Source organism: Symsagittifera roscoffensis, chromosome 3 (assembly GCF_963678635.1).
Source record: "Symsagittifera roscoffensis chromosome 3, txSymRosc1.1, whole genome shotgun sequence".
Classification (NCBI taxonomy): domain Eukaryota; kingdom Metazoa; phylum Xenacoelomorpha; order Acoela; family Convolutidae; genus Symsagittifera; species Symsagittifera roscoffensis.
In genome coordinates, this window is record NC_087064.1 from 8,158,031 (window position 1) to 8,182,974 (window position 24,944).

The 24,944-nt window shown below is 39.1% G+C and overlaps 3 protein-coding genes across 3 annotated transcripts in view; all 3 read right to left on the bottom strand.

The window, feature by feature from the left end:
• LOC134842711 (uncharacterized) overlaps positions 1 to 24,944 on the bottom strand; it is a 203,817-nt gene that overhangs the window by 31,031 nt on the left and 147,842 nt on the right. The gene's annotated exons all lie outside the window — the stretch shown is intronic.
• Positions 3,217 to 4,079, bottom strand: LOC134841966 (bifunctional coenzyme A synthase-like). Its single transcript, XM_063858077.1, has one exon. The coding sequence runs from the start codon at positions 3,959 to 3,961 to the stop codon at positions 3,398 to 3,400; it is 564 nt and encodes a 187-aa protein (XP_063714147.1). The 5' UTR covers positions 3,962 to 4,079; the 3' UTR covers positions 3,217 to 3,397.
• Positions 5,205 to 6,095, bottom strand: LOC134842557 (protein dj-1beta-like). The gene has a single exon (XM_063858951.1). The coding sequence runs from the start codon at positions 6,022 to 6,024 to the stop codon at positions 5,455 to 5,457; it is 570 nt and encodes a 189-aa protein (XP_063715021.1). The 5' UTR covers positions 6,025 to 6,095; the 3' UTR covers positions 5,205 to 5,454.

Consider the following 24,944-nt stretch of genomic DNA (forward strand, 5'->3'; position numbering starts at 1 on the left):
AGACCTGTATCGTAACTGAACCGGGTCAGTATGTTTACTCAGGAAGAGCAATATCAGAAGTTAAAATACAAAACGAAGAACAAGAGAAAAAGCTGAAGGACTGGTCTTATAAATCGAGAATGGATGGCTTCAAAATGTGGGAAGGTGTAGAAATCTTGTTTCACATACCTTCACTACATGAATGTCAAAAATGCAAGATGTCTGGACGCCAAGAAAAAGGTCATCACGATGATTGGTGCAACATAGGGAACCAAATAACCAAAATCCAAATAGTCACTACCCACAAAAACTAAGCTCCAATAATGCCAGCGACGAGAAAAACGATGCCGAAACAACAAGCGATAACTTTTGTAATGGTACCGAAAATGAAGAAGATAAGAATGTTGAAGCACCACCATCTGGAGTTTTGATTGATGAATCTAAAACAAACAGTGCAGCTACTCCAAGCGAAGAAAAACAAAAAGATGAGGTTCTCAACAATCAGGTCGTAGATTTTCATTCTTACTCTGCAAAAGAAAAAAAGACAATTTAAATATCGAAAATAACAAACGAAAATGTTCCTCTGACGGAAGAATGCCTACAAAAGAGAGCGTGAAACTTCACCAACCTCTTGGTCAGTTTTATCACGGAAGAAAGGGCCAAAAATGAAATCTAAAAATAACGGAGAAGACTTGGTTGGAGGGAAGTTTTAGCAAAAATTTCTATGTGCGAAAAACCAGATATTTTTTCCGTTAATATTTTTAGCATAGGAAATCCAGCTAAATTACACTCACTTATCAAAAAATGCCAAGTTTTAAAAAAATCGCCCAGTTTCATTTTGTGCATTCAGGAAACAAAAATATCGAAACTTACAAATATACATTTGAGTTTACTGGATAAATATAATTTTTTATTCGATTTCATACCGGGCTCAAATAATTCTGGTGGTTTCTTAACGTTATTGTCATCAAACTTGAGTCCTGCAAAAAGAATTGCTTCAAGTACAGGTTTTCAATTGTTAAGGTTTGTCAAACTTGATTGGTTTGTTATCAACGTTTATGCGAACCCAATTTCATTCCGAGCAACTTTGAACTCCCTAAAATTAAGCATCAGATTTTTACCTAACAAATCGAAAATTATCATGATGGGTGACTTTAATGCGCTGAGTTATGATAACATTAACAGTTCGTCAATACTTAAATTAAATGATGCACGTATCAAACGATTTACCCAACTCAAAGAACAAATTCTTGACTGTTTTGGTTTTGTTGATTTTGCACTCAAGAATGATTTTTGTGATTATACACATTATGACAAACAACATAAAACTTTTGCACGCATAGATTATGTTTTCATAAAATTCGAAACAGAGTATGATTCTATGCAAAGCATTCAAATATCAATATCTGATCATTTGCTTTTACACGTTTTTGTTAAGCCATCTAACTTGTATTGGCGCGGCCCTAGTTACTGGAAATTAAATGAAGAAATTTTCAACAACAACGCCAGCTTAATTCGTGAAGACCTAAAAAACTTTTACGAAAATGAATCACCAAGCAGTTACGAAAACTTTAAGCACAATTTTCGTGACCTTCTGAGGTTTATTCAAGAGAACAAAAAGCGTGTAGATCAGAAAGAACTTAATTTATTGAAAATCACGAAAATGTTCTCAGAGATTGCATTCACAGCGGAAAAGGTCCGAACCCTAATTTGATTGAAAAATATCATTTGGTGCTGGAACATCTTCAAAAAGTTTCCAAGGAAAAAGATTTTTCAGATTATCGAAATATTCAGAAAACTCTCAGCTATACATTCGAGGATGTTCCCAAATTTTGTAGTCAATGGACATCAAAGAACACAATTAACTCAATTAAGCGAATTCAAATGGATCAGAACGTTTATCAAACGGATGAGGATATTCTTAATCAATTTCGAAAGTATTTTTCAAATATTTTTTTAAATAGTTCTACAACAGACTCCGATCAACTACTAAAGACATTTTTATCAAAAAATAAACTCGAAAAAAATGAGAATGATGGCTATAATTACTTTACAGAAGATGAAATTCACTTGAAAATCACATTGTCTCTATTTGTCTTAGATTAAATTCGTTCAAACAAAAACAAGCCGAGTCACAAAATTATATGTTAAATAAGCGGATCGGTACTAGACTTCCTAGACGCTAAAAAAACCTCCCAAACTTGAGCAGCTAACCATTGCGCTGCAAAAAAAACTGGTTTTCTTATGCGTGTGTGTTCTGGAGAGGAAGGTTTCAGCTCCCCTCCTCGAAGCCTACACTAACAACAAAGTTTTGCCAGTTCATACAAACATGGCTAACTGACAGTTGGAAGAGTAATGAACGCAAGGAAACAGAAAAAACAAACCGACGTGTTTTGAAGCCTTCAAGTTTTGAAATTCGAAGAGAAAAATAGATGGCCTAAAACCTCTTTGAGTTTTTAAAACAATTTATGATGGACACTTTTTTTGTTTTAAATTAATCAAATTTCAGAAAACTGGATCAATAAGTAAAACTTTTATTTCGCTAGGTAATCTGATAATTAATTTCCATTTTCGAAAGTAGAAGCCGATCACGTTTTTCGTGACCTTAACTCTTTTGCTGTTCAATAGCAGGGTTTGCCTTCCTTTTAACAATGGAAATGGACTGAACTTAAAAAGAAATCACAAGTCAAACCGCGAAAAATCAAAATGAGCTAAAAAAAAACAAAAAAAATACCAAGACCTATACAGGAGTACCCACTAGAAAAAACACTCATACGATATAAGATAATATGAGAAATCCGATTAACAAGATGAGATAATTGGCGACTTTTTTGTGGGACAAAGATTTTTTCATTGAATACTGCAAGATTGATTGATATTAGGGGCGGCTCCACTTTAACAAAAAATGTTTTTTGATAGCAATCAGAGTTTTTCCGGCAAAAAATATAATCGAGCAGCAAAAAAAATATCAAAAGTTTTGATCCATTGCTGTAGTTGAGTTAAGATTTCGATCTCAACTTATGCGATTAAACGTTTTTTTTTGTACGAAAGCCAAACGTTTTTTATTCCTTTTTTCCTCTTTTCTGGTGCTTTTTTCCCTCCCTGCTGGTACGATTTCTAATTAAATGAATATTATTTGATTTAAACGATTTTAATGTCATTTGGTTGTGATTGCATTTCGTTTTGATACCTGTGAATTTTTTTTTTGAATTCAATTTGAGAAATTCGAATCAGAAATCAAGCAAAACACAAAACTCAGACCTAAATGAGTCCCAAAAAATCAGCCTCAAGCCTGCAATACGAAATCAGTATTTGACTACATTAAATTATTCGTTCTCCGACTCAAGGAGTATATATTCTTCAAGTATTAACTTAATTTTGTTCATTGATTTTATTTAATTAAAGACAACCAAAAAGCTCACAAGAGGAGCTCATGTTTTATTGTACTGAAAGCTTTAGTGAGTTGATGTAAGGTGAAGTCGTGATCCCATTGCGTTGAGAAAACAAAAGTAGAATGCTCAATTCGCTCTCTATTCGAAATTTGACTTTCAATGCGAGAGAGCGCTTCTTCCGCAGACAACAATGGGTTTCTTGTCGATAGCCGTTCGAGTGCCATTTGCTTTGGAACTATACACGTGAAAATTTCTTTGCTTAAATCTGCCCATTCAGCCTCTATTAGAAGCGCGGCTTCAACGACAATAATTTTGCCTTTTTCAGGACTTTTCTTGATGATATTTTCCACTTGTTTTCGAACTTCCGGCCATACAATTTCATTCAGTTTCTTCAATTTATTATGATCTCCGAAAACTTTCTGGCCTAAAACTTGTCTGTTTATCTCCTGAGAGCCAACACTATTTAACATTAAAACATCTTTGCCGAAACTTTGTATTATTTGTTCAAAGCAATCAGAGCCACTTTCATAGGCTAAGTGCGCTAGTTTGTCACAGTCTACAGCAATAACTTCGAAATGGGTCTTGAACATATTGACTATTTTCTCTGTTAGCGCACTTTTACCGCATGCTATTCCACCAGTGACACCAATGATTAACGACTCAGATTTGAATTTGATTTTTTTTTGAGGGTGCGATACGAGTACCGAGTATCTGCTTCCTCTGATTTGACGAGGAAATTTTGAAATTTTTTCCTCATAAACGGAACTTTCAGTCGACAATCTATCGTCTAAAATTTCAATCTGCTCAATTTCAAGATTGCACAATCCTAGTTCTTTTCTTTTTGTAACAACGGCTTGTCCGCCTTTTAAGGTCTCTGGTGAAACAACTATGGCGTCGAGATCAACTTCGCGAATTGAAGGCCCAAAACCGTCATTCATGGATTCAACGATTACTTCCTTAAGAGAAGGATGTATGGATTGAACATAATTTTTCACCAAATGAACTCGACATTTGGCTGTATCGATAAATTCAGGGAGTATCTTCCGCTTTTGAACATAGTCATCATCAGTAATTCCTATTACGATTTTGTTCTCTGCTAAATAAGCTGATATAGTCAGAAGCAACTCGTGCCTATAGTGCATTTTATCAAAAGTTCCTCCCAGCACAACACCATGGTAACGTTTCATCTTCGAATGGTTTTCAATGAAGCATGATGTAGGGCATTCAATGTCTATTTCAGTCATTTTAGTGTTCTGAATATTTGCTGCATGCTTTCTAGCAGTGTGATCAGTTGAATCAAACATAACATTACTGATTTCTTTTCCGCTCTTTTTATATATTTCAAATTTGTCAAGAAAAAACCGACATTTCGGTGCATTTGCTATTTGAGAGTGCTTTCTATAAAAGCTGTGAATAATATTTTGTGCTGCTGATAAGCTCAGCTCTCGATCAATTAAGTCTTGACATATCATGTACAAAGGTCCCTGCACGTTTTTTCGGTTACCTTCAATTATTCGCTCAACGATCAGTAGATTACGCAATTTTGCAGCTCGAATAAAACAAACTGTCATTCGAAACCTTAAATTTTTTTAAAAACATTTAAATCATGCAGTTAACTCAAATGGATCAAACGCACGCTTTCCATTGAAAAGTGATAGATGATAAGTTACCAACCCAGCTCTTAGCGGCATTTTTGTACGCGAATTTAGGTTATTTCAAAACTTAATCTTGGGATGTTTTTAATCGAGATTGTAGCTCTTTTGTGTTAGTTTCAACCCATTTTAAGCACATAAATTTTATAAAAAGAGATAGTGTCTCTGGTCGTTGAACAACGGCAGTAGCCCAATTTCCTTCGTTCATGTGACACAAAAAACTAAGCGTCTCCCAAGCAAGTAATCTAATTAGATTTTCTTAAAAACGTTTTTATACCAAATTTGACAACGCAGTATAAATTACAAATTGCAATCAACACATTCTAAATTATTTGCATGATTGAAGTAACAATCATACTTAAGGTGCAATACCAGCAAACTTAAGGTGCGATATTTTCAGTCTTCTCTTCCAATAAGTCGATTAATAGCAATTAACTATCTTTGATCAGCATTCCAGGTTTCAGCGCTTCCACTGCTTCTTTATTAATTAGAGCCTCAATCATCGCGAAAGCTAGTTCAAACGCAGTTCCAGGCCCCCGGCTGGTGATCAGGTTACCATCAACTACCACTCGGTCTTCTGAGTAATCATACCCCGCTTCCTCCATTACGCTCTTAACTGATGGATGAGATGTCACTTTTTTTCCATTGTCGATTCCGTGCTTCGCAACAGCCGTAGGCCCTGCGCAAATTGCAGCAACTATTTTACCTGCGTCTGAATGTTTTTTCAATACCAAGCCTACAGTTACATCATCTGCCAGATTTTTAGCTCCATTTACGCCTCCAGGTATCAAGACAGCGTCAAAAATGTCATTAGCAACAGATGCAAGAGCAGTATCCGGCTTTAAAACAATATTTCTCGAACACTTCACATTCTCATCAGACTTCAATCCAGCCAAAGTAACGCTGATTTTAGCTTTCCTCATCACGTCAACTGGAATAACAACTTCCATTTCTTCGGCTCCTTCCGCCAAAATTACCAGAATTTTCTTAGAGCAGCTCATACTCAACAACTATCTGAAAAAGTAGAATATAAACCTCATCAAATTGCATTTCTAGTTAAACTTCACAAGAAGGCATATTAGGCCGTTTTCCTAATATTCGCAATTTTCAGTTTCTACGTTAAAAATGAGCATGAAACGAATTTAGAATTTTTATATTTACAAAATTTTCTGTCAATAAAGACACTTGTGCATGTTTTTGATGTGCAGTATAGTTGATGTTTTTGCCTTCTGATTTCTACATTTTGAAAGAGAAAAATCTATTTTTTTTTCAAGTATACCTACGGGTGAAGGCTTTTTGCCCCCCATTGAGTAAAACCAATTCATGAGTCAACAACAACTGACGGAATCTCAGCTACCAATTACTCACGAAGTGCTGATTGAAACGGAGACAAATTTCAGAAATGCGCTAACAGCAAACAAATCGACGACACAACAAAACAAATCCAAATAATCAAAATCATCCCCCCATTCTCGAGAGAAATTGTAAGGTCAGCAGAAAATCTGGCGCAGGCATATCGAAGTTGTGCTTCCGATATACTTAAACAATTCCCCACAACAATGCAACAGAAGATGACAATCTCAAAAACAATAACCGTGACGAAAGATGACCGCAAACTTCATACACTGACAGTTATTGCTCCCCCAGAAGCAGAGCAATTCATAACTAGCATCAAAAGCGAAGGAATCATTCTACTTAACAGGACGGTATTGCCCATGGGATGCTTTCCAAGGTCTCATAGACCCAAGAACATTTACCCTAAACTAGCAAAAATCAAATTGTCGAACTTGCCTTATGTATGCAACGATATCGAAGCGAAATTAATTCTCCAATTGCCAGAAGACATAATTCATAGACCCATATTCCAACGTGAGACCTGTATCGTAACTGAACCGGGTCAGTATGTTTAGAGAAAACTAGCAAAAATCAAATTGTCGAACTTGCCTTATGTATGCAACGATATCGAAGCGAAATTAATTTTCCAATTGCCAGAAGACATAATTCATAGACCCATATTCCAACGTGAGACCTGTATCGTAACTGAACCGGGTCAGAACAAGAGAAAAAGCTGAAGGACTGGTCTTATAAATCGAGAATGGATGGCTTCAAAATGTGCGAAGGTGTAGAAATCTTGTTTCACATACCTTCACTACATGAATGTCAAAAATGCAAGATGTCTGGACGCCAAGAAAAAGGTCATCACGATGATTGGTGCAACATAGGGAACCAAATAACCAAAAATCCAAATAGTCACTACCCACAAAAACTAAGCTCCAATAATGCCAGCGACGAGAAAAACGATGCCGAAACAACAAGCGAAAACTTTTGTAATGGTACCGAAAATGAAGAAGATAAGAATGTTGAAGCACCACCATCTGGAGTTTTGATTGATGAATCTAAAACAAACAGTGCAGCTACTCCAAGCGAAGAAAAACAAAAGGATGAGGTTCTCAACAATCAGGTCGTAGATTTTCATTCTTACTCTGCAAAAGAAAAAAAAGACAATTTAAATATCGAAAATAACAAACGAAAATGTTCCTCTGACGGAAGAATGCTTACAAAAAGAGAGCGTGAAACTTCACCAACCTCTTGGTCAGTTTTATCACGGAAGAAAGGGCCAAAAATGAAATCTAAAAATAACGGAGAAGTCTTGGTTGGAGGGAAGTTTTAGCAAAAATTTCTATGTGCGAAAAACCAGATATTTTTTCCGTTAATATTTTTAGCATAGGAAATCCAGCTAAATTACACTCACTTATCAAAAAATGCCAATTTCAAAAAAATCGCCCAGTTTCATTTTGTGCGTTCAGGAAGCAAAAATATCGAAACTTACAAATATACATTTGAGTTTACTGGATAAATATAATGTTTTATTCGATTTCATACCGGGCTCAAATAATTCTGGTGGTTTCTTAACGTTATGGTCATCAAACTTGAGTCCTGCAAAAAGAATTGCTTCAAGTACAGGTTTTCAATTGTTAAAGTTTGTCAAACTTGATTGTTTTGTTATCAACACTTATGCGAACCCAATTTCATTCCGAGCAACTTTGAACTCCCTAAAATTAAGCATCAGATTTTTACCTAACAAATCGAAAATTATCATGATGGGTGACTTTAATGCGCTGAGTTATGATAACATTAACAGTTCTTCAATACTTAAATTAAATGATGCACGTATCAAACGATTTACCCAACTCAAAGAACAAAATCTTGACTGTTTTGGTTTTGTTGATTTTGCACTCAAGAATGATTTTTGTGATTATACACATTATGACAAACAACATAAAACTTTTGCACGCATAGATTATGTTTTCATAAAATTCGAAACAGAGTATGATTCTATGCAAAGCATTCAAATATCAATATCTGATCATTTGCTTTTACACGTTTTTGTTAAGCCATCTAACTTGTATCAGCGCGGCCCTTGTTACTGGAAATTAAATGAAAAAATTTTCAACAACAACGGCTTAATTCGTGAAGACTTAAAAAACTTTTACGAAAATGAATCACCAAGCAGTTACGAAAACTTTAAGCACAATTTTCGTGACCTTCTGAGGTTTATTCAAGAGAACAAAAAGCGTGTATATCAGAAAGAACTTAATTTATTGAAAATCACGAAAATGTTCTCAGAGATTGCATTCACAGCGGAAAAGGTCCGAACCCTAATTTGATTGAAAAATATCATTTGGTGCTGGAACATCTTCAAAAAGTTTCCAAGGAAAAAGATTTTTCAGGTTATCGAAAAATTCAGAAAACTCTCAGCTGTACATTCGAGGATGTTCCCAAATTTTGTAGTCAATGGACATCAAAGAACACAATTAACTCAATTAAGCGAATTCAAGTGGATCAGAACGTTTATCATACGGATGAGGATATTCTTAATCAATTTCGAAAGTATTTTTCAAATATTTTTTCAAATAGTTCTACAACAGACTCCGATCAACTACTAAAGACATTTTTATCAAAAAATAAACTCGAAAAAAATGAGAATGATGGCTATAATTACTTTACAGAAGATGAAATTCACTTGGCTATAAACAAATTGAATTTGAAAAGCTCGCCTGGACCAGATGGCCTTACTTCTAAGCTATACAAGACTTTCACGGATGAGTTTTGTTTAATTTTAGCTAAAGTTTTTAATCATTTTGTTCATGGTGGAAAACTTCCAAACAGTTTTTATTTAGCAATAATCAAACTGCTCCCGAAATCTGAAAATGCCATAGCAGTACAAGATTTTCGCCCCATCAGCCTTATGAATACTGACGCGAAAATCTTTGCCCATGTAGTCTGTAATCGAATTAAAAATGACCTTTGCAAAGTTGTAAAAAACCATCAGCACGCGTAATTGCCTGGAAGACAAATGCACACAGCAATACGAAAGTTGAAAAAAGCGATTACTCCAGAACGATTGGCTACCCGAGGTTCATGTGCTGTAAAATTAGACTTTTCTAAAGCATTTGACAGAGTTGACAGATCACTACTCATCAAAATTTTGAAAGGGTTAAGCCTTGATGAGTTTTCAGTTACAGCTATTGAAACTTTGTATTTAGACTCAAAAGCAGTAATTGAGATAAATGGTTTTTTATCAGCCAGCTTCAAAATTCATCGCGGTGTGAGACAAGGTTGCCCTCTTTCCGCATTTTTATTCATTGTTTTTATCGAACCCCTTCTTCAAGCAATTGAATCTACAGAAGCAATTGAAGGTCTCGGGATATTGTGCCCCAAACTAGTTTTATATGCAGACGACATAACTTGCCTGATCAAAATCCGATGTATTGACAGGTTGTTTCGCTTAATCGATACATTTTGCCAACAAACTCAAATGATGATTAACATAAGTAAAAGTGAAGTGCTTTCCATACCTGATTTATCACCCTATAAAACAGTCAAGGAAACAAAAATACTTGGTGTCTTGTTTTACACTTCCCAAAAAATTGAAAATATTGAACTATTGTTGAGTTCTCAAATTCAAAAACATCGCGGGTTAATTTCACTAAGTAAATCTTTGAGGGCCAAATCATTAACACTGTCAGTTTATGTTCTCCCTAAAATTTTTCATTTGGCTCGTCATACTACAGTTAACTTGGATACTGTTAGTAAATGCCAAGAATTATTAAATACAGAATTGAAAAAAACAAGCAGACTCGACATAAGAAAAGAAGTTTTATATCACCCCATCTTAGATGGTGGGATAGGCTTACCATGCCTACAACTTAAATTTTTTAGTATGAAAATTATCGATTTCTTTGCTTCTGATATGTCAGATCAAAATAGTTTATTACCAACAGATTCAATTTTACCGAAAGAAATCAAAAATTTGTTGAGAAATACGAACATCTCTATTGAAATAAGTTCAAGTGATTTTGCAATATTTTCAAACAGTACCAATAGCCGTTTAATTATAACAATACAAACAAAATCGCGAGATGTTTATTATTTCTGCTTACAAAACTGTAGTTTTCATCGAGCTGCGATTTCCCGCTTGGGTTTTACAGCAAACCGTTACCTCTGTTCAGAAGAAGAATTGATTAAATTTACAGGCAGTTTTTGGAAAAACTCAATGCTTGATGTATGGGAAAAAGACTTTCTTTATAAATTTGCATACGCAGTTTTTAAAGATCGAGAAAAGCGGCGGTTTTTTTTTCTCGAGAATGCCCCCGAATGTTTCTATTGTAATTTAGAATGCGAAACATTCGAACACCTAATTTTCAGTTGTCCCTCGCTACAACCTTCAAGAAACATATTACAGATTAATAATTGGCGTGACGTTTTTGTATCAACCAACATTGCAAGACTTATGTATGTTGTTTCGGTTAGTCGTGATGCATATTCAAAATCATCGACGTCATGGAAAATCAACTTGCAAACATTTGTGTCATGGGAAGTATGGAAGATGAGAAATACAAATTTCTCCATCTGATATAAACAACAAGGATATGGTAGACTTCAGCAACAAACCATCCGGTAAGAGTAATGTCAATTGAACAAAAACTGCTAAGAAGTAGAAGGTCGATATATCAAGCGTACCAGGATACTCAAGCGTTCAGAAACTAAGGTTACTAACTCGATGAGTTGTTTTCGACAAATGTGATGATATTTGATGTACATATTGATAATGAAACTCTCAACTAATAAAAATTAATTTACAATTTATTCAAAAAAAAATGTGGAAAAGTTAACTTCTGCCGTTTGTCTGTTGTAGAGAAGTTTGTAATAAAATTTAGACACCAAATTAAAACTATATAACCAAACAAGAACAAAGCAATATTAAACAGACGCAAAGGTGAAAAAAAACCTAATGAATCAAGCTCCGTGCCTTCAAAGAAAACAAAATCAGATGAACAATTTTGAGACTCACAAATCCCAATTATCGATTTCTTTGCTTCTGATATGTCAGATCAAAATAGTTTATTACCAACAGATTCAATTTTACCGAAAGAAATCAAAAATTTGTTGAGAAATACGAACATCTCTATTGAAATAAGTTCAAGTGATTTTGCAATATTTTCAAACAGTACCAATAGCCGTTTAATTATAACAATACAAACAAAATCGCGAGATGTTTATTATTTCTGCTTACAAAACTGTAGTTTTCATCGAGCTGCGATTTCCCGCTTGGGTTTTGCAGCAAACCGTTACCTCTGTTCAGAAGAAGAATTGATTAAATTTACAGGCAGTTTTTGGAAAAACTCAATGCTTGATGTATGGGAAAAAGACTTTCTTTATAAATTTGCATACGCTGTTTTTAAAGATCGAGAAAAGCGGCGGTTTTTTTTTCTCGAGAATGCCCCCGAATGTTTCTATTGTAATTTAGAATGCGAAACATTCGAACACCTAATTTTCAGTTGTCCCTCGCTACAACCTTCAAGAAACATATTACAGATTAATAATTGGCGTGACGTTTTTGTATCAACCAACATTGCAAGACTTAAGTATGTTGTTTCGGTTAGTCGTGATGCATATTCAAAATCATCGACGTCATGGAAAATCAACTTGCAAACATTTGTGTCATGGGAAGTATGGAAGATGAGAAATACAAATTTCTCCATCTGATATAAACAACAAGGATATGGTAGACTTCAGCAACAAACCATCCGGTAAGAGTAATGTCAATTGAACAAAAACTGCTAAGAAGTAGAAGGTCGATATATCAAGCGTACCAGGATACTCAAGCGTTCAGAAACTAAGGTTACTAACTCGATGAGTTGTTTTCGACAAATGTGATGATATTTGATGTACATATTGATAATGAAACTCTCAACTAATAAAAATTAATTTACAATTTATTCAAAAAAAAATGTGGAAAAGTTAACTTCTGCCGTTTGTCTGTTGTAGAGAAGTTTGTAATAAAATTTAGACACCAAATTAAAACTATATAACCAAACAAGAACAAAGCAATATTAAACAGACGCAAAGGTGAAAAAAAACCTAATGAATCAAGCTCCGTGCCTTCAAAAAAAACAAAATCAGATGAACAATTTTGAGACTCACAAATCCCAATTATCGATTTCTTTGCTTCTGATATGTCAGATCAAAATAGTTTATTACCAACAGATTCAATTTTACCGAAAGAAATCAAAAATTTGTTGAGAAATACGAACATCTCTATTGAAATAAGTTCAAGTGATTTTGCAATATTTTCAAACAGTACCAATAGCCGTTTAATTATAACAATACAAACAAAATCGCGAGATGTTTATTATTTCTGCTTACAAAACTGTAGTTTTCATCGAGCTGCGATTTCCCGCTTGGGTTTTGCAGCAAACCGTTACCTCTGTTCAGAAGAAGAATTGATTAAATTTACAGGCAGTTTTTGGAAAAACTCAATGCTTGATGTATGGGAAAAAGACTTTCTTTATAAATTTGCATACGCTGTTTTTAAAGATCGAGAAAAGCGGCGGTTTTTTTTTCTCGAGAATGCCCCCGAATGTTTCTATTGTAATTTAGAATGCGAAACATTCGAACACCTAATTTTCAGTTGTCCCTCGCTACAACCTTCAAGAAACATATTACAGATTAATAATTGGCGTGACGTTTTTGTATCAACCAACATTGCAAGACTTAAGTATGTTGTTTCGGTTAGTCGTGATGCATATTCAAAATCATCGACGTCATGGAAAATCAACTTGCAAACATTTGTGTCATGGGAAGTATGGAAGATGAGAAATACAAATTTCTCCATCTGATATAAACAACAAGGATATGGTAGACTTCAGCAACAAACCATCCGGTAAGAGTAATGTCAATTGAACAAAAACTGCTAAGAAGTAGAAGGTCGATATATCAAGCGTACCAGGATACTCAAGCGTTCAGAAACTAAGGTTACTAACTCGATGAGTTGTTTTCGACAAATGTGATGATATTTGATGTACATATTGATAATGAAACTCTCAACTAATAAAAATTAATTTACAATTTATTCAAAAAAAAATGTGGAAAAGTTAACTTCTGCCGTTTGTCTGTTGTAGAGAAGTTTGTAATAAAATTTAGACACCAAATTAAAACTATATAACCAAACAAGAACAAAGCAATATTAAACAGACGCAAAGGTGAAAAAAAACCTAATGAATCAAGCTCCGTGCCTTCAAAGAAAACAAAATCAGATGAACAATTTTGAGACTCACAAATCCCAATAAAATCTGAAATTATGGGGGATTAAAATCTTGAAGGCAGCCAAAAAATTGATTTCAAATTGTCACTGATGGGCCATCTGTCGCAAAGAGATGATGTTTAGAATATCCAGGCAATTAAATTATTTTCGCCATTAAACTAATTTCGCCACAAAAGAAGATTTGTGTTCTAGTGATAAAACAGAAAACACCTACAGAACTTGCGCTTCTGAAATACTCGAGCAATTTCCAATTAATATAAGAGAAAAGTTACGATTTCCAAAACATCTTCAACTAAAAGAGACCTCAAAAAACTTCAAACTTTGACTGATGTCGCTAGAATAGTTTATCTGAGAGAGAGAGAGAGAGAGAAATTGAATTACGTCTTGACTAGACAGTATTAAGCCAACAAATCTGCAAAAGAAAAGTATTGAATAGACAATAGAGCAAACAGAGTTCACTGAATTTAGTGTATCATATGTGGGTTTTTGTAGAGTTGTAGCACTTTGTCCCGTTCCTTTCCAGGTTGATTGGCATTACAGCCGATTAGATGAAATTTTCCGATCGGGTTGTCGCAAAGCTTACAGAGGCAACTGCTTGACTTGTCGGGGCTATAGCAACCTTCCTCGGGCTATAGCAAATCAGTTGATTGTACTAATCGGTCATATTTGGAAGTTTGACCTTGAGCAGTACGAACCACAAAATTTTGGGAGGAAATTAAATTTTTCGAAAATTCGAATTGAGCCTGTCATGCTCAACTTTCTCGCGAAAACTGAAAATCTCAGAAATAGAAGAGCAGAACAACCAATATACAATCGCGGGAAAGTACTTGAATAAAACAGCGGAAAATTGCTATTCGCAATTTCCAGATATAAATCAAGCGCGAGTAGAGCCGTCCTATCCTGAAATAACAAAAGAAGAGTGTATTTATTCGAGTTGAACCAGAGTGAACCATCAGTGGAAAGGTGGACAACTGGGGTGTCCCAATTTTTCAGACCAAAACTTCAAATCTAGAGTCAAAACTTATTTCCCTTGCTGAAATTTATTAGTATCAAACTTCTCAAGATATTATACTTAATTGTCAAGTTGCTCACTAATTTAGTTACCTCTAATTCTCGAGTGTGCCGACATGTGAGTTCTCAATTTAGTTTTCTTGAGTGTGATTTATGATTGTTATGTTGAGGTAAGGAGAGTTTTAGATTGGTCCATCTGAAATGGATCAAAGTTCCACTGTCTAATAAAAAGTAACTGTGCGGATTGTTCCGACCCTGTTTTTAACGGCGTTCGCGTATTTTGGGTATTTTGAGAGCTAAGTATGGGGACGTTCTTATTTTCTAGAGTGGGTGGTATTTTGGTAGTGGCCTTTAAGCGCTCTAACGGGTTTTTAGGCTCATGTCGCAAGCGAACCGAATTGGCTCTGACCGTTCGAGGTAGAAAAACACAAGAGATAGTGTCCCTGACTCTTGAGCCAATGGTTATAGGGCCTATTTTCTTGAACCTCATGTGTGACCGAAGTAGGCGACTGTTACATAGTGTTTTTATGGCGCTTCTGGGTGTTTTTACGACATCATGACTACGGAGTCGAACCCACTTGACGCAGCTCCGAGCTATATGCCCATTCTAGAATACCGGTGGTACGGTTCAATGGGAACGTGTAAACCTTCCGGTTGTACCGTGATAGCTTTTTAAGAAAACTCGAAAAAACTTCCTGGTACGCTCTCCGAACGAGGCTTAGCTAACCGAGTAATGGGGGGGGGTAACTAGGGTGGAAGAAAAAACGAACAAAATACAAAAAGCGAAACAAAAACCGAAAAAGAACAGCAAAAGGAACAAAAACTATAAAACAAAAAATGACAGTGACTTTGACACCAAATTAGTTGAATAAACTTTTATATTAATTAAATAGTATACACATACTGTTTTTTATAAGACAGATCGTTTAGATCATTTCAGCAATCTGAAAAGGGGCCCGAGTGTGGGGTGTTGTGAAGGGTTTTCAGATAGCTTGCAACTTAGCTGGACCATTAGGAGACGTGACTGGAACAGGTGACCAGTCGAGTGGGAAAGTTTTTCACAGTGACTTAGATGGACCATGGGGAGATTTGACTGGAACAGGTGACCAGCCGAGTGGGAAAGTGGTTCACAGGGACTTAGCTGGACCATTAGGAGACTTGACTGGAACAGGTGACCAGCCAAGTGAGAAAGTGGTGCTGGTGATCAGGTGCAGGACAAGTCAAGGAAACAACCAGCACGGAATCAGAGCAACAAGAGAGGACGGGGGTGTTCTCAAGTTGGTCAAACGGGTATCGTTAAAATCCACATTACATTATAGGAGATAAGTGTAAAATTGGAACCCCACTGTTTTGGGGAACGTTTTTACTCAAGCAGGCCTGGAAACAGGTTCTACGGTTTTCTCTCGAGAGGTTTAGCACCCGGCGTTTAAGGTAATTTTCGGCTTAAGAGGGGGACTAAAGAGGGGGAAGGTTAGAAGGGGGCTGGTTAGGTTAGAGGTTGGTGGTTGTAAAGTGTAAAAGGGGGGACACATTAGAGTAACTAATTGATCGGCATCGTCGATTTAGTTACATTAAATTCTTACACGCGTTGATTATAGGAAGCGGATATCCAAATTTAACATCGAATTAAGGCAGGTACCCTGGTCGGATCGGGAGGGAGGAACGGACATAGACAATTTTTGTGATACCCCATAAGATCGCTAGCAGGGGTGAGGAGAACGCGTGGCAATCAGGTACCAGACATTTTTTTTGTTGTTGTTCAGATAAAGGGTTGACACAAGTCACCTTTGAATTTTAGGTGGGTTTATTTCTTTGCTTTTATCAATATATTTTTTTTCTTTCTCTGTTCAGATTTTGATGCTTTTGATAAAAAGGTTTTAATCGGTTTTGCACAAACAGGTGATCACAAGACACCTCGAAGAAGCTGGGTTTCAACTTGCGTCAAAATATTAAAAGAAATAAATACAAGGGGGTTAGTAATTCTAACTTTTGGCCAGTAAGATTGGGTTTTTTGGGAAAATTTACTAGAGCTCAAGTGGTGGTACAAAGTACAGTGGTTCAAAGCAGTCTTGGGACAGGCAGTCTTGAGACAGGCAGTCTTGGGACAGGCAGTCTTGGGACAGGCAGTCTTGGGACAGACAGTCTTGGGACAGGCAGTCTTGGGACAGGCAGTCTTGGGACAGGCAGTCTTGGGACAGGCAGTCTTGGGACAGGCAGTCTTGGGACAGGCAGTCTTGGGACAGGCAGTCTTGGGACAGGCAGTCTTGGGACAGGCAGTCTTGGGACAGGCAGTCTTGGGACAGTAGTCTTGGGACAGTAGTCTTGGGACAGGCAGTCTTGGGACAGGCAGTCTTGGGACAGGCAGTCTTGGGACAAGTAGTCTTGGGACAGGCAGTCTTGGGACAGGCAGTCTTGGGACAGTAGTCTTGGGACAAGCAGTCTTGGGACAGGCAGTCTTGGGACAAGCAGGCTTGGGACAGGGCAGTCTGGCGACAGCACCAGAAAGTCTTGGGACACTACCTAAGAGTCTTGGGACAGCACCAGGGAAGTCTTGGGACAGTACATAGAAGTGTTGGGACAGTCCTGGGAGGTCTTGAGACGGTACAAAAAGGTAGTGTGACGGTACTAAAGGGTCTTAAGACAGGTCGAAATAATCAAATTAAAAGCGATAGGACTAGTCGGAACGTTAAATCGAGATAGATCCGATTCTGTTGGGATCACGAATTAGTAAAATTTTTATAAATCTTAAAAAGGAATAGGAACGTTGTTTTTTATTATTACATTTATTATCAGAAATTTTATCCTTAGAATAGAATTTTGTAAATAGTAATATTGTAAATAGAAATAATTGTAAATAAAAATCATGAGAAGGAGCAGAGTACCGATAGCTGTAAAAAAAAAGAGCTACGGAGTCAAAGACAAAACTTAACTCGTCGCAACGAAAAGTGACAACGGTTGGCCCAAGAATAACAAGGAAGAATTTTTCAGTGAGCATGGTCAACACAAGAAGTTCAAAAGAGAACAAGACAAAAGAGGGCGCTGAGGGGAAACAAACGGAACCCGCCATTGAGATTGACCTAGAAACACCAGATTAGAGTGTTGATGAGGTGAAGAAGAAGACAACGGAGTCGACACCGATGCCGAATGCAGAGGAACAAAATCAAAAGTCGACGGAATCCCACCGATAGACACTGTAGAGGACACAACGGGCAACACGCCAGAAACAGTAAAGGACGAGTCTCAAGCAAAAAGAACGTCATTCACAGAGAGGATAGCGATGATGGTTGGAATGAAGTCGAGAGATGTAGTGGCGGAACAACCGAAAGCCGAGAAAGGCAAAACATTTGGAACAGTTTCCACGATAACAACAGAGGCCAACCAAGACGATGATCAGGTTAAACGGGGCAGCAGCCAGCAATAGGGAAACAGCTGATCATGAAACAACAACTCTTCTGGAACTGGGCGATTTGATGGCGAAGCTAGATCAGATCGACAAGAAACTAAGGCACAGCGAGGAGGATAGAGAGGTGATAAAGAAAGAATTAAGATACAACAAAGACGAGTACCTGGACAACTATTTCAATCTGGCGAGGGCGACAGAGGAAAAGCTTCAGCAGATGTCAGACAAGGTAAGGCCACTGACGGAGAGCGAGATAAGAACATTAAAAAAGACATGCAAGAAATGAAGCAACGGTATGACGCTGTGAACAGCCAGTTGGGTAGTCTGGAAACGAGAATGGACACAATGATAAGGGACCAGGCTGAGAGTTCATGTGCCATACAGGCAAAACTAGATGCCAACTTGAGAAACTCTACATCACAAGACAGGCCGGTAACGGATCGAACGCAAGGTAACAGAGTTGGTTTTGTGGAGCAACAACGGAACAAACGGGAGTCAACACCGTTACCATTACCCCGGGATGCGGCGAGCAAAGCACCGGGGGGAGCAAGACAATTATGAAAAGTGGAACCGCAAATATGACGAGTGGTCCAGGTGATTCCACGACCTACAATAACGCGGGACCCGACGCCATGACATGGGCGAGCACCTGGGTGATGATGAACAGGACACTGGAGGCCTTCGCCACGAGGAACACTGACTCGAGCGAAAGAGGTGGCGGCAAATCCAGGAAAACTTTCAAAAAGCCGAAAGAATTCAAAGATGATTCAGACGGATGCATTGATACTTGGGTAGAGGTCATGAGATTACATTTGGAACAAGACAACTTGAACAACGAGAGACAAGCCTGCACAGCGATACTCAGCAACTTAGAAGGCACGGCGTTAAAATGCGTAGTTGCAAAGAAGGAAGGAAGAGGAGCGTGACACTGCGGACAAAATCTTCGAGATATTGTTGAATCGATTCGTGTCAGGCATGAAGGGTCACCAAGCGATGATGCGATTTGAAAAGAGAAGGCAAAGGGACGATGAATCAATTGATCGGTTCCTGGATGATCTTGAGAGCTTAAGACGAAGGAGTGATCCTGAGGAGTCAACAAACAGAAGGAACTTCAGCATCGCCTCAAAAATCATTGATGGGGTGAAAAGTGACGACTTGAGATCAATGTTAGCAATGTACTATACACTGTCGAAAGATAGCGCACCGACTCCAGAAGAGATGAGACAGAAGTCAAGAGAGTACATGTTAATGAAACCCAAGAAATAATCATATTCGGATAACAGGAATATGCAAGGGGGGAGTCAACCAGTAAGGTCGTCATGGTATAAGCCTAGAGATGACATGGACAAATGTAGATCATGCGCAAACTGCGGGTCAGCTGATCATCACGTGGCGGATTGCACAACATACAAACAAGGCATGAAGAGTCTGGGATATGCACCCGATGAGGAAGATATGAGCCAGATGGAAGAACACGAGTTCTATAGTGGCTTTATCATCAAAATAAGTGCAAGATGTTTCTTCTGCAATCAAGAGGGGCAGTTCAGAATGAACTGTGCTTTGTTTTGGGAGGCAGTCAAGAACCAGAGTCACCCAAAGCATAAGTTGGCTTTAGCGGCGATGCAGAACCAGAGAAACAGATAATCTGAATTTGAAACAAAAATTTCGGAAGCACCGAGTGCGGAACTGCCAACGAAGACGGTGAAAGCTGTAACGCAAGCCAACAAGGCAATAGAGGTCAGGGCCAGGAATGCACTAGAGATAAATTATGAGAAAGCGGCGGCAGAGACTATTAACAAAGTGAAACAGGACCTAGCGACGAAGGAAATAGAGCAACGATTGAAACAGGAGATCGAAAAACAGAAGTTAAACGAGACGTTAGGCTGGTCGGTGCCAGTGCCAGAAACCGTAGGAGGGTCGACAAAGAGTGGAAATTGCAACACTCTGAAAATGGTGACGGAAAAGCCATTCGGCATAACAAAGATCGGAGCCAGGATAATGTCAATAATCACTGTGGGCGGCCATGAAGTAACGAGGAACTTGAGCGAACCCAGCGACCAGACAATAATGCACATTGATGTGTACGCAGATTACTTGTGTGCGATAAGCCCACAGACGACTTCTAGAGTCTTGAGGGCGCTACTCACAAGAGGTGGCAGCAAGTCAGTCCGTGTTGATAACAGATATACAGATGCTTATGATCCGCATGAGGTGATGCTAAATATAGATGGGATAAACATCTATACGAAAACCATGATAACATGTGATGAAGATCTAGCGGGGCAGATCTATATGGGCAAAGAAGAACTAAAAGTGAGATCGATTGGACACTGCGCCATGCTGGAAGAAGATGCAATGCACATCGGGACGGAAGCCGACGTATCAGCACATGTGCTTGACATAAGTGGCAAGAAAACTCAATTACGTGGGTTACTTGATACGGGAGCGGACTTGAGTGTTATACCAATCGGAACTTGGGAACGCATGGGTTTCGACAAAGATGACTTGATAGACTCAAGAATACGGCTATCAGCTGCGAACAAAGGGGCGCTGCGGGTACTAGGCAGAACACCAATAATAGCGCTAAATCTAGGGGAACGCAACCTGTGGATGAGTTTTCTTGTGGTCGAGAACCTAGACGAGTCTGACCAGTTCATTTTAGGCAGAAACTTCACCAGAAACTTCGACGTAACGATTGATCTAAACAATGCCATGTTCAGGATTCGAAAACCGGATAGGAAGTACGTAATTAAACCGATAAATCTGATAATGGCAAATGAAAATAAAGCGCCGGTGTTCTTGAGTAAAAGGGTAAGGCTGAAAGCGAACGGAGCGGCAATTGTAGGCTTACGGATGAAAAATTATAATGAATTAAGTGATAGCAAGCAAGTATGCATAGTCCCCGATCTAAACAGTCAAAGTGCTGCTGTTTTAGGAAGATAGTTCTCGATAACCAAGAGCGGTCTCTGCGTCAGTGTCTTGTTGAATACTTTTGACATACCCATAACAATCCAGAGGGGAAGGAAGTTGGGATATGCCCTACCCGTGAAAACTAGATATGAAATGACTGAAAATGTAAAAGAGAATGAAGTACTTGAATGTCCCAATCACAGGGACAAGATTTGTATCTTGAGACGATTGAATAAAATAAAAGGTTCATCAGGTCTTGTGAAGTCACTTAAGTCGGAGACAGATGATGGACTATCGAGTTGTTCAAATTTCCCAGAAAGACCAACAATAGAGGAAATGGAAATGGATAAACCAGTTTTACCTGAAATAGAGCATTTAAGGGGTAAGGTAACGGATGAACAGCTCGAGGCCATCAAGGACATACTAGAGCGGAACGAGGAAGTTTTTTCGAGACATAAGGCAGACATTGGATGTTGTAATTTTGTCGAACTTGAAACAGAGCTTGAGGAAACTGCGGTACCGCACAGGGAGGGGGCGAGGCGCATGACCCCACACAAATTGGATGCGTGTAGGAAAGAGATAGAGACACTACTAGAGTATGATAGAACTATCCAGATCACCGTGGGCGTGTGGAGTAATGATGGCCAAAAAGAAAGGCGACCAATTGAGGTTTTGTTGTGACTTTCGGTATCTGAACTCCGTCACAGTGAAGGATGCCTATCCCATACCTGGGATTGATGAGAGCCTCTCGAAGTTCGGTGATGCAAAATTTTTTACGACTCTTGATTTAGGTTCGGCTTTTTGGCAGGTCCCGTTGAGGAAGCAGGACAGGGACAAAACAGGGTTCGCCTGCGAGTTGGGGCTGTTTCAATGGAAACGGATGCCGTTTGGTCTTTGCAATGCCACGGCTACATTTCAGCGGTTGATAGGTGTGACAAAAAATTATTGCAATCTGGTAATGAGCTACATGGATGACGTAGTAATAGCGACGCCTACACTGGAAGATCACATCGAGCGACTGGACGATTTGTTTGCATGCATGAAGAGGTCGGGGCTAAAGTGCAAACCATCAAAGTGCGAGATACTCACGGATTCGATAAAATACTTGGGGAGGATGGTGGACAGGCACGGCATGAGACCAGATCCAGATACAGTAGAAGCAGTTCTAACTTGGAAATCGCCAAAAACGGAACACCAGTTGATGAGTTTCCTGGGTTTTGCAAACTTTTACAGGGAGTTCATCAAGGGCTACGCGGATAAGGTATACCCGATGCAACAATTAATGAGACACAAAGGCAAGAAGTTCACGTGGAACAACGCAGCTGAAGAATCATTCCAGAGAATAAAGAAAGAGTTGTGCGAGGCACCGGTGTTAGGGATGCCAACGGAAAAAGGGATGTACGTGCTGGACACGGATGCGTCGGTGGTAGCGATCTCTGGCATACTCCATCAAGAGCAGGAGTGGAACCGGAAGTCAGTCTTGAGATCGATAGCATACGGGAGCAAAGTCTTGAATGATACAGAGATGAAGTACGGGGTACCCAAGGCAGAAATGTTTGCAGTGGTCACCTTTGTAGACAAATATAGAGCATACCAAGGAAGTGAGCCATTCAAGCTGCGAGTCGACAACAGGGCACTTAGCTGGTTCAAAACGTTCTCAATGGACCAGAGCTACATTGGGAGGTGGATAGTTCGCCTGGACGGGTACAACATGATAATTGAGCACAGAACAAGAGACAAACATCAAAATGCCGATAGCTTGAGTAAGAAGACGGAGTTCTACGAGAGACAGGAACAGAGGGAGGCGAATAAGCCAGAAATAAAAGAAGGCTTCTCCTTCATGGATAAGGAAACGTATGATAGTCTTCCACTCATGAGATGGCTCGACAAGTCAGGCAAACCGATAAAAGATCATCCCGAATTACGAAAAGAGCCTCCAGAGAAAACAATCTTGAAGAAGACCTGAGGGATGACGGTAGGGATAATGCTCAAGTCAAAAATTGTGAGGGAGACGCTCAAGGCGAAGGGCTATGATCTCAACCAGGTAGAAACGGGAGAAGCACAGATAGATGAGGACTTGATGAGATTACTCGAGAAACTGGCAGATGATAAACCCGTGATCGAAGGAAAGGGTAAGGAGGAACCGGAAGTCACGATACTGCGAAGAAGTGAGACAGTTAGCGGTGAAAACTCCTTAGAAGAGAGTAATCCTGATGGGAAAGAAGTCGTGCAGTCACTGGTTGACAACACCCTGAAGACATACTTGAGCGGACTCGGTTTAGGAAAAAGAAAGCGGCGTTTAAGGAGGAAGCTGAACACCTTGGAAAAGGTCAAGAGTCCAGGGAGTGGCCCAAAAAGGAAGAAGATGCTGGAGAAGAAAAATTGTCCGGGGATTGTGAAGAATGGGATGAAGATTCCGAGAGTAGCAGCGACGACCAAGATAGTCTGTGCATGATACTGGTGGAAGAGAAGATGAGACACAGCGACAGATGCTGCAGACGGATCCCTCATCAGGAACATATAACTTGGATCAGCAAGAGGTGCGAGGAGGTGAAGAACTTGAGAAAATTGCGGTATCGAGGAAACCGTTCAGGGAACTATCATGCAACTCGAATGTCAGAACAAATCTGGTGCCAGAAGACGATAGAAAAATCATGAAAAGGATAGTATGCTTAAAGCTTAAAGATGACACCCACAACCCTGGGAAAATGAACGGTCAGATAATGGCACTAAAGGAACATGTCAAGGCGAGATATAGGCTGTCGGGTCTAATAAGGGCCCAAAAGAATGACAAGATGACAAGTAACCTCTCCAAATGGTACAAAGAAACTACTCAAGAAATGGAGAGGACTGTTCATGATAACGGAAGTGCACCAGCCAGGACGGTTTTACCGCTTGAGTACGGGGCGTGCAGCGCATTATGAAAACTTGAAACCTCATCTCCCATCTCCAGAAGACTGGTGCGTACCGCAGAATATGGAGGGACTCGAGTACCTTTTGGTGGAGAGAGAAAAATGATGGAAACGAGGACTGGAGTTTGGATGATAAAGAAAAGATAGAAGCGGACTCAGAGGTGAAATCTTTTGTGGAAGAAGACTGGAACGACCCTGGACGAGGTGCCAAAGTGGACGGAACCCTACTTGCCGATAACAGCAGGAACCAGGAGTGGTAATCGTAAACGGACAGGCATGAGGTACAATAGGTCCGGGGATGACTTCTTGATTGAAAAGATACGGCTTGATGAATTGGGCGACGAGTTACTGAGTGTGGGCGAATTGGTGGTATACGATGAATGGCAAATCATCAACGACAGCGAACACTACCCGAAGGAAGACTACTCCACACCAGAACAAGAAACAGATCTGGAGCAGAGCGAGATAGAGAGGGGTAAGAACACAAACTTGAGAATACTAGAGTGGATGCGTGATGTCAAGAGCAAAGGAGACGATGGGCAAAGTATCCAGCAGGTCGACGTGTCAGCAGAACAACACGTGAAAACGGAAGATCCCCTCTTCGGTTGGACGGTAACCGACAGGCCGCTCGAAATACCGCCAGATAATTTAGACCCAGCATCATCGATAAATATTTTTGTCCGGGGAGTGGGGGTAGGACTTACCCACACCAAAAATATGATGATAAAGAAACTCAGGGAGGAAAGAGAGACCAACGGGCTAGAACTGGGCGAGGAAGAGGCCGAGCCTACCATAGGACGAACTTTCAAAACGAAATTTGAAATTCCAAATGAATACTCGGAGAACAGCCTGATAACGGACAGCGACTTCATTCTGTCAGACAGGACTAGCGCGATCTGTATAACGGCGGACATGAGCTTCAAATCGAGACTGGAGGCCGACTTCAAGAGGGAATACCAGAACGTGGAGTTTCTATTCAGACAGAGACCGGGGCTGGGAGGAATGGCTGCGCTTCCCCCATCAGTGGCACAAGTCCCAGGCAAATACCTGTGCTTTCTAGTGACGAGGGTCAATGAAAGG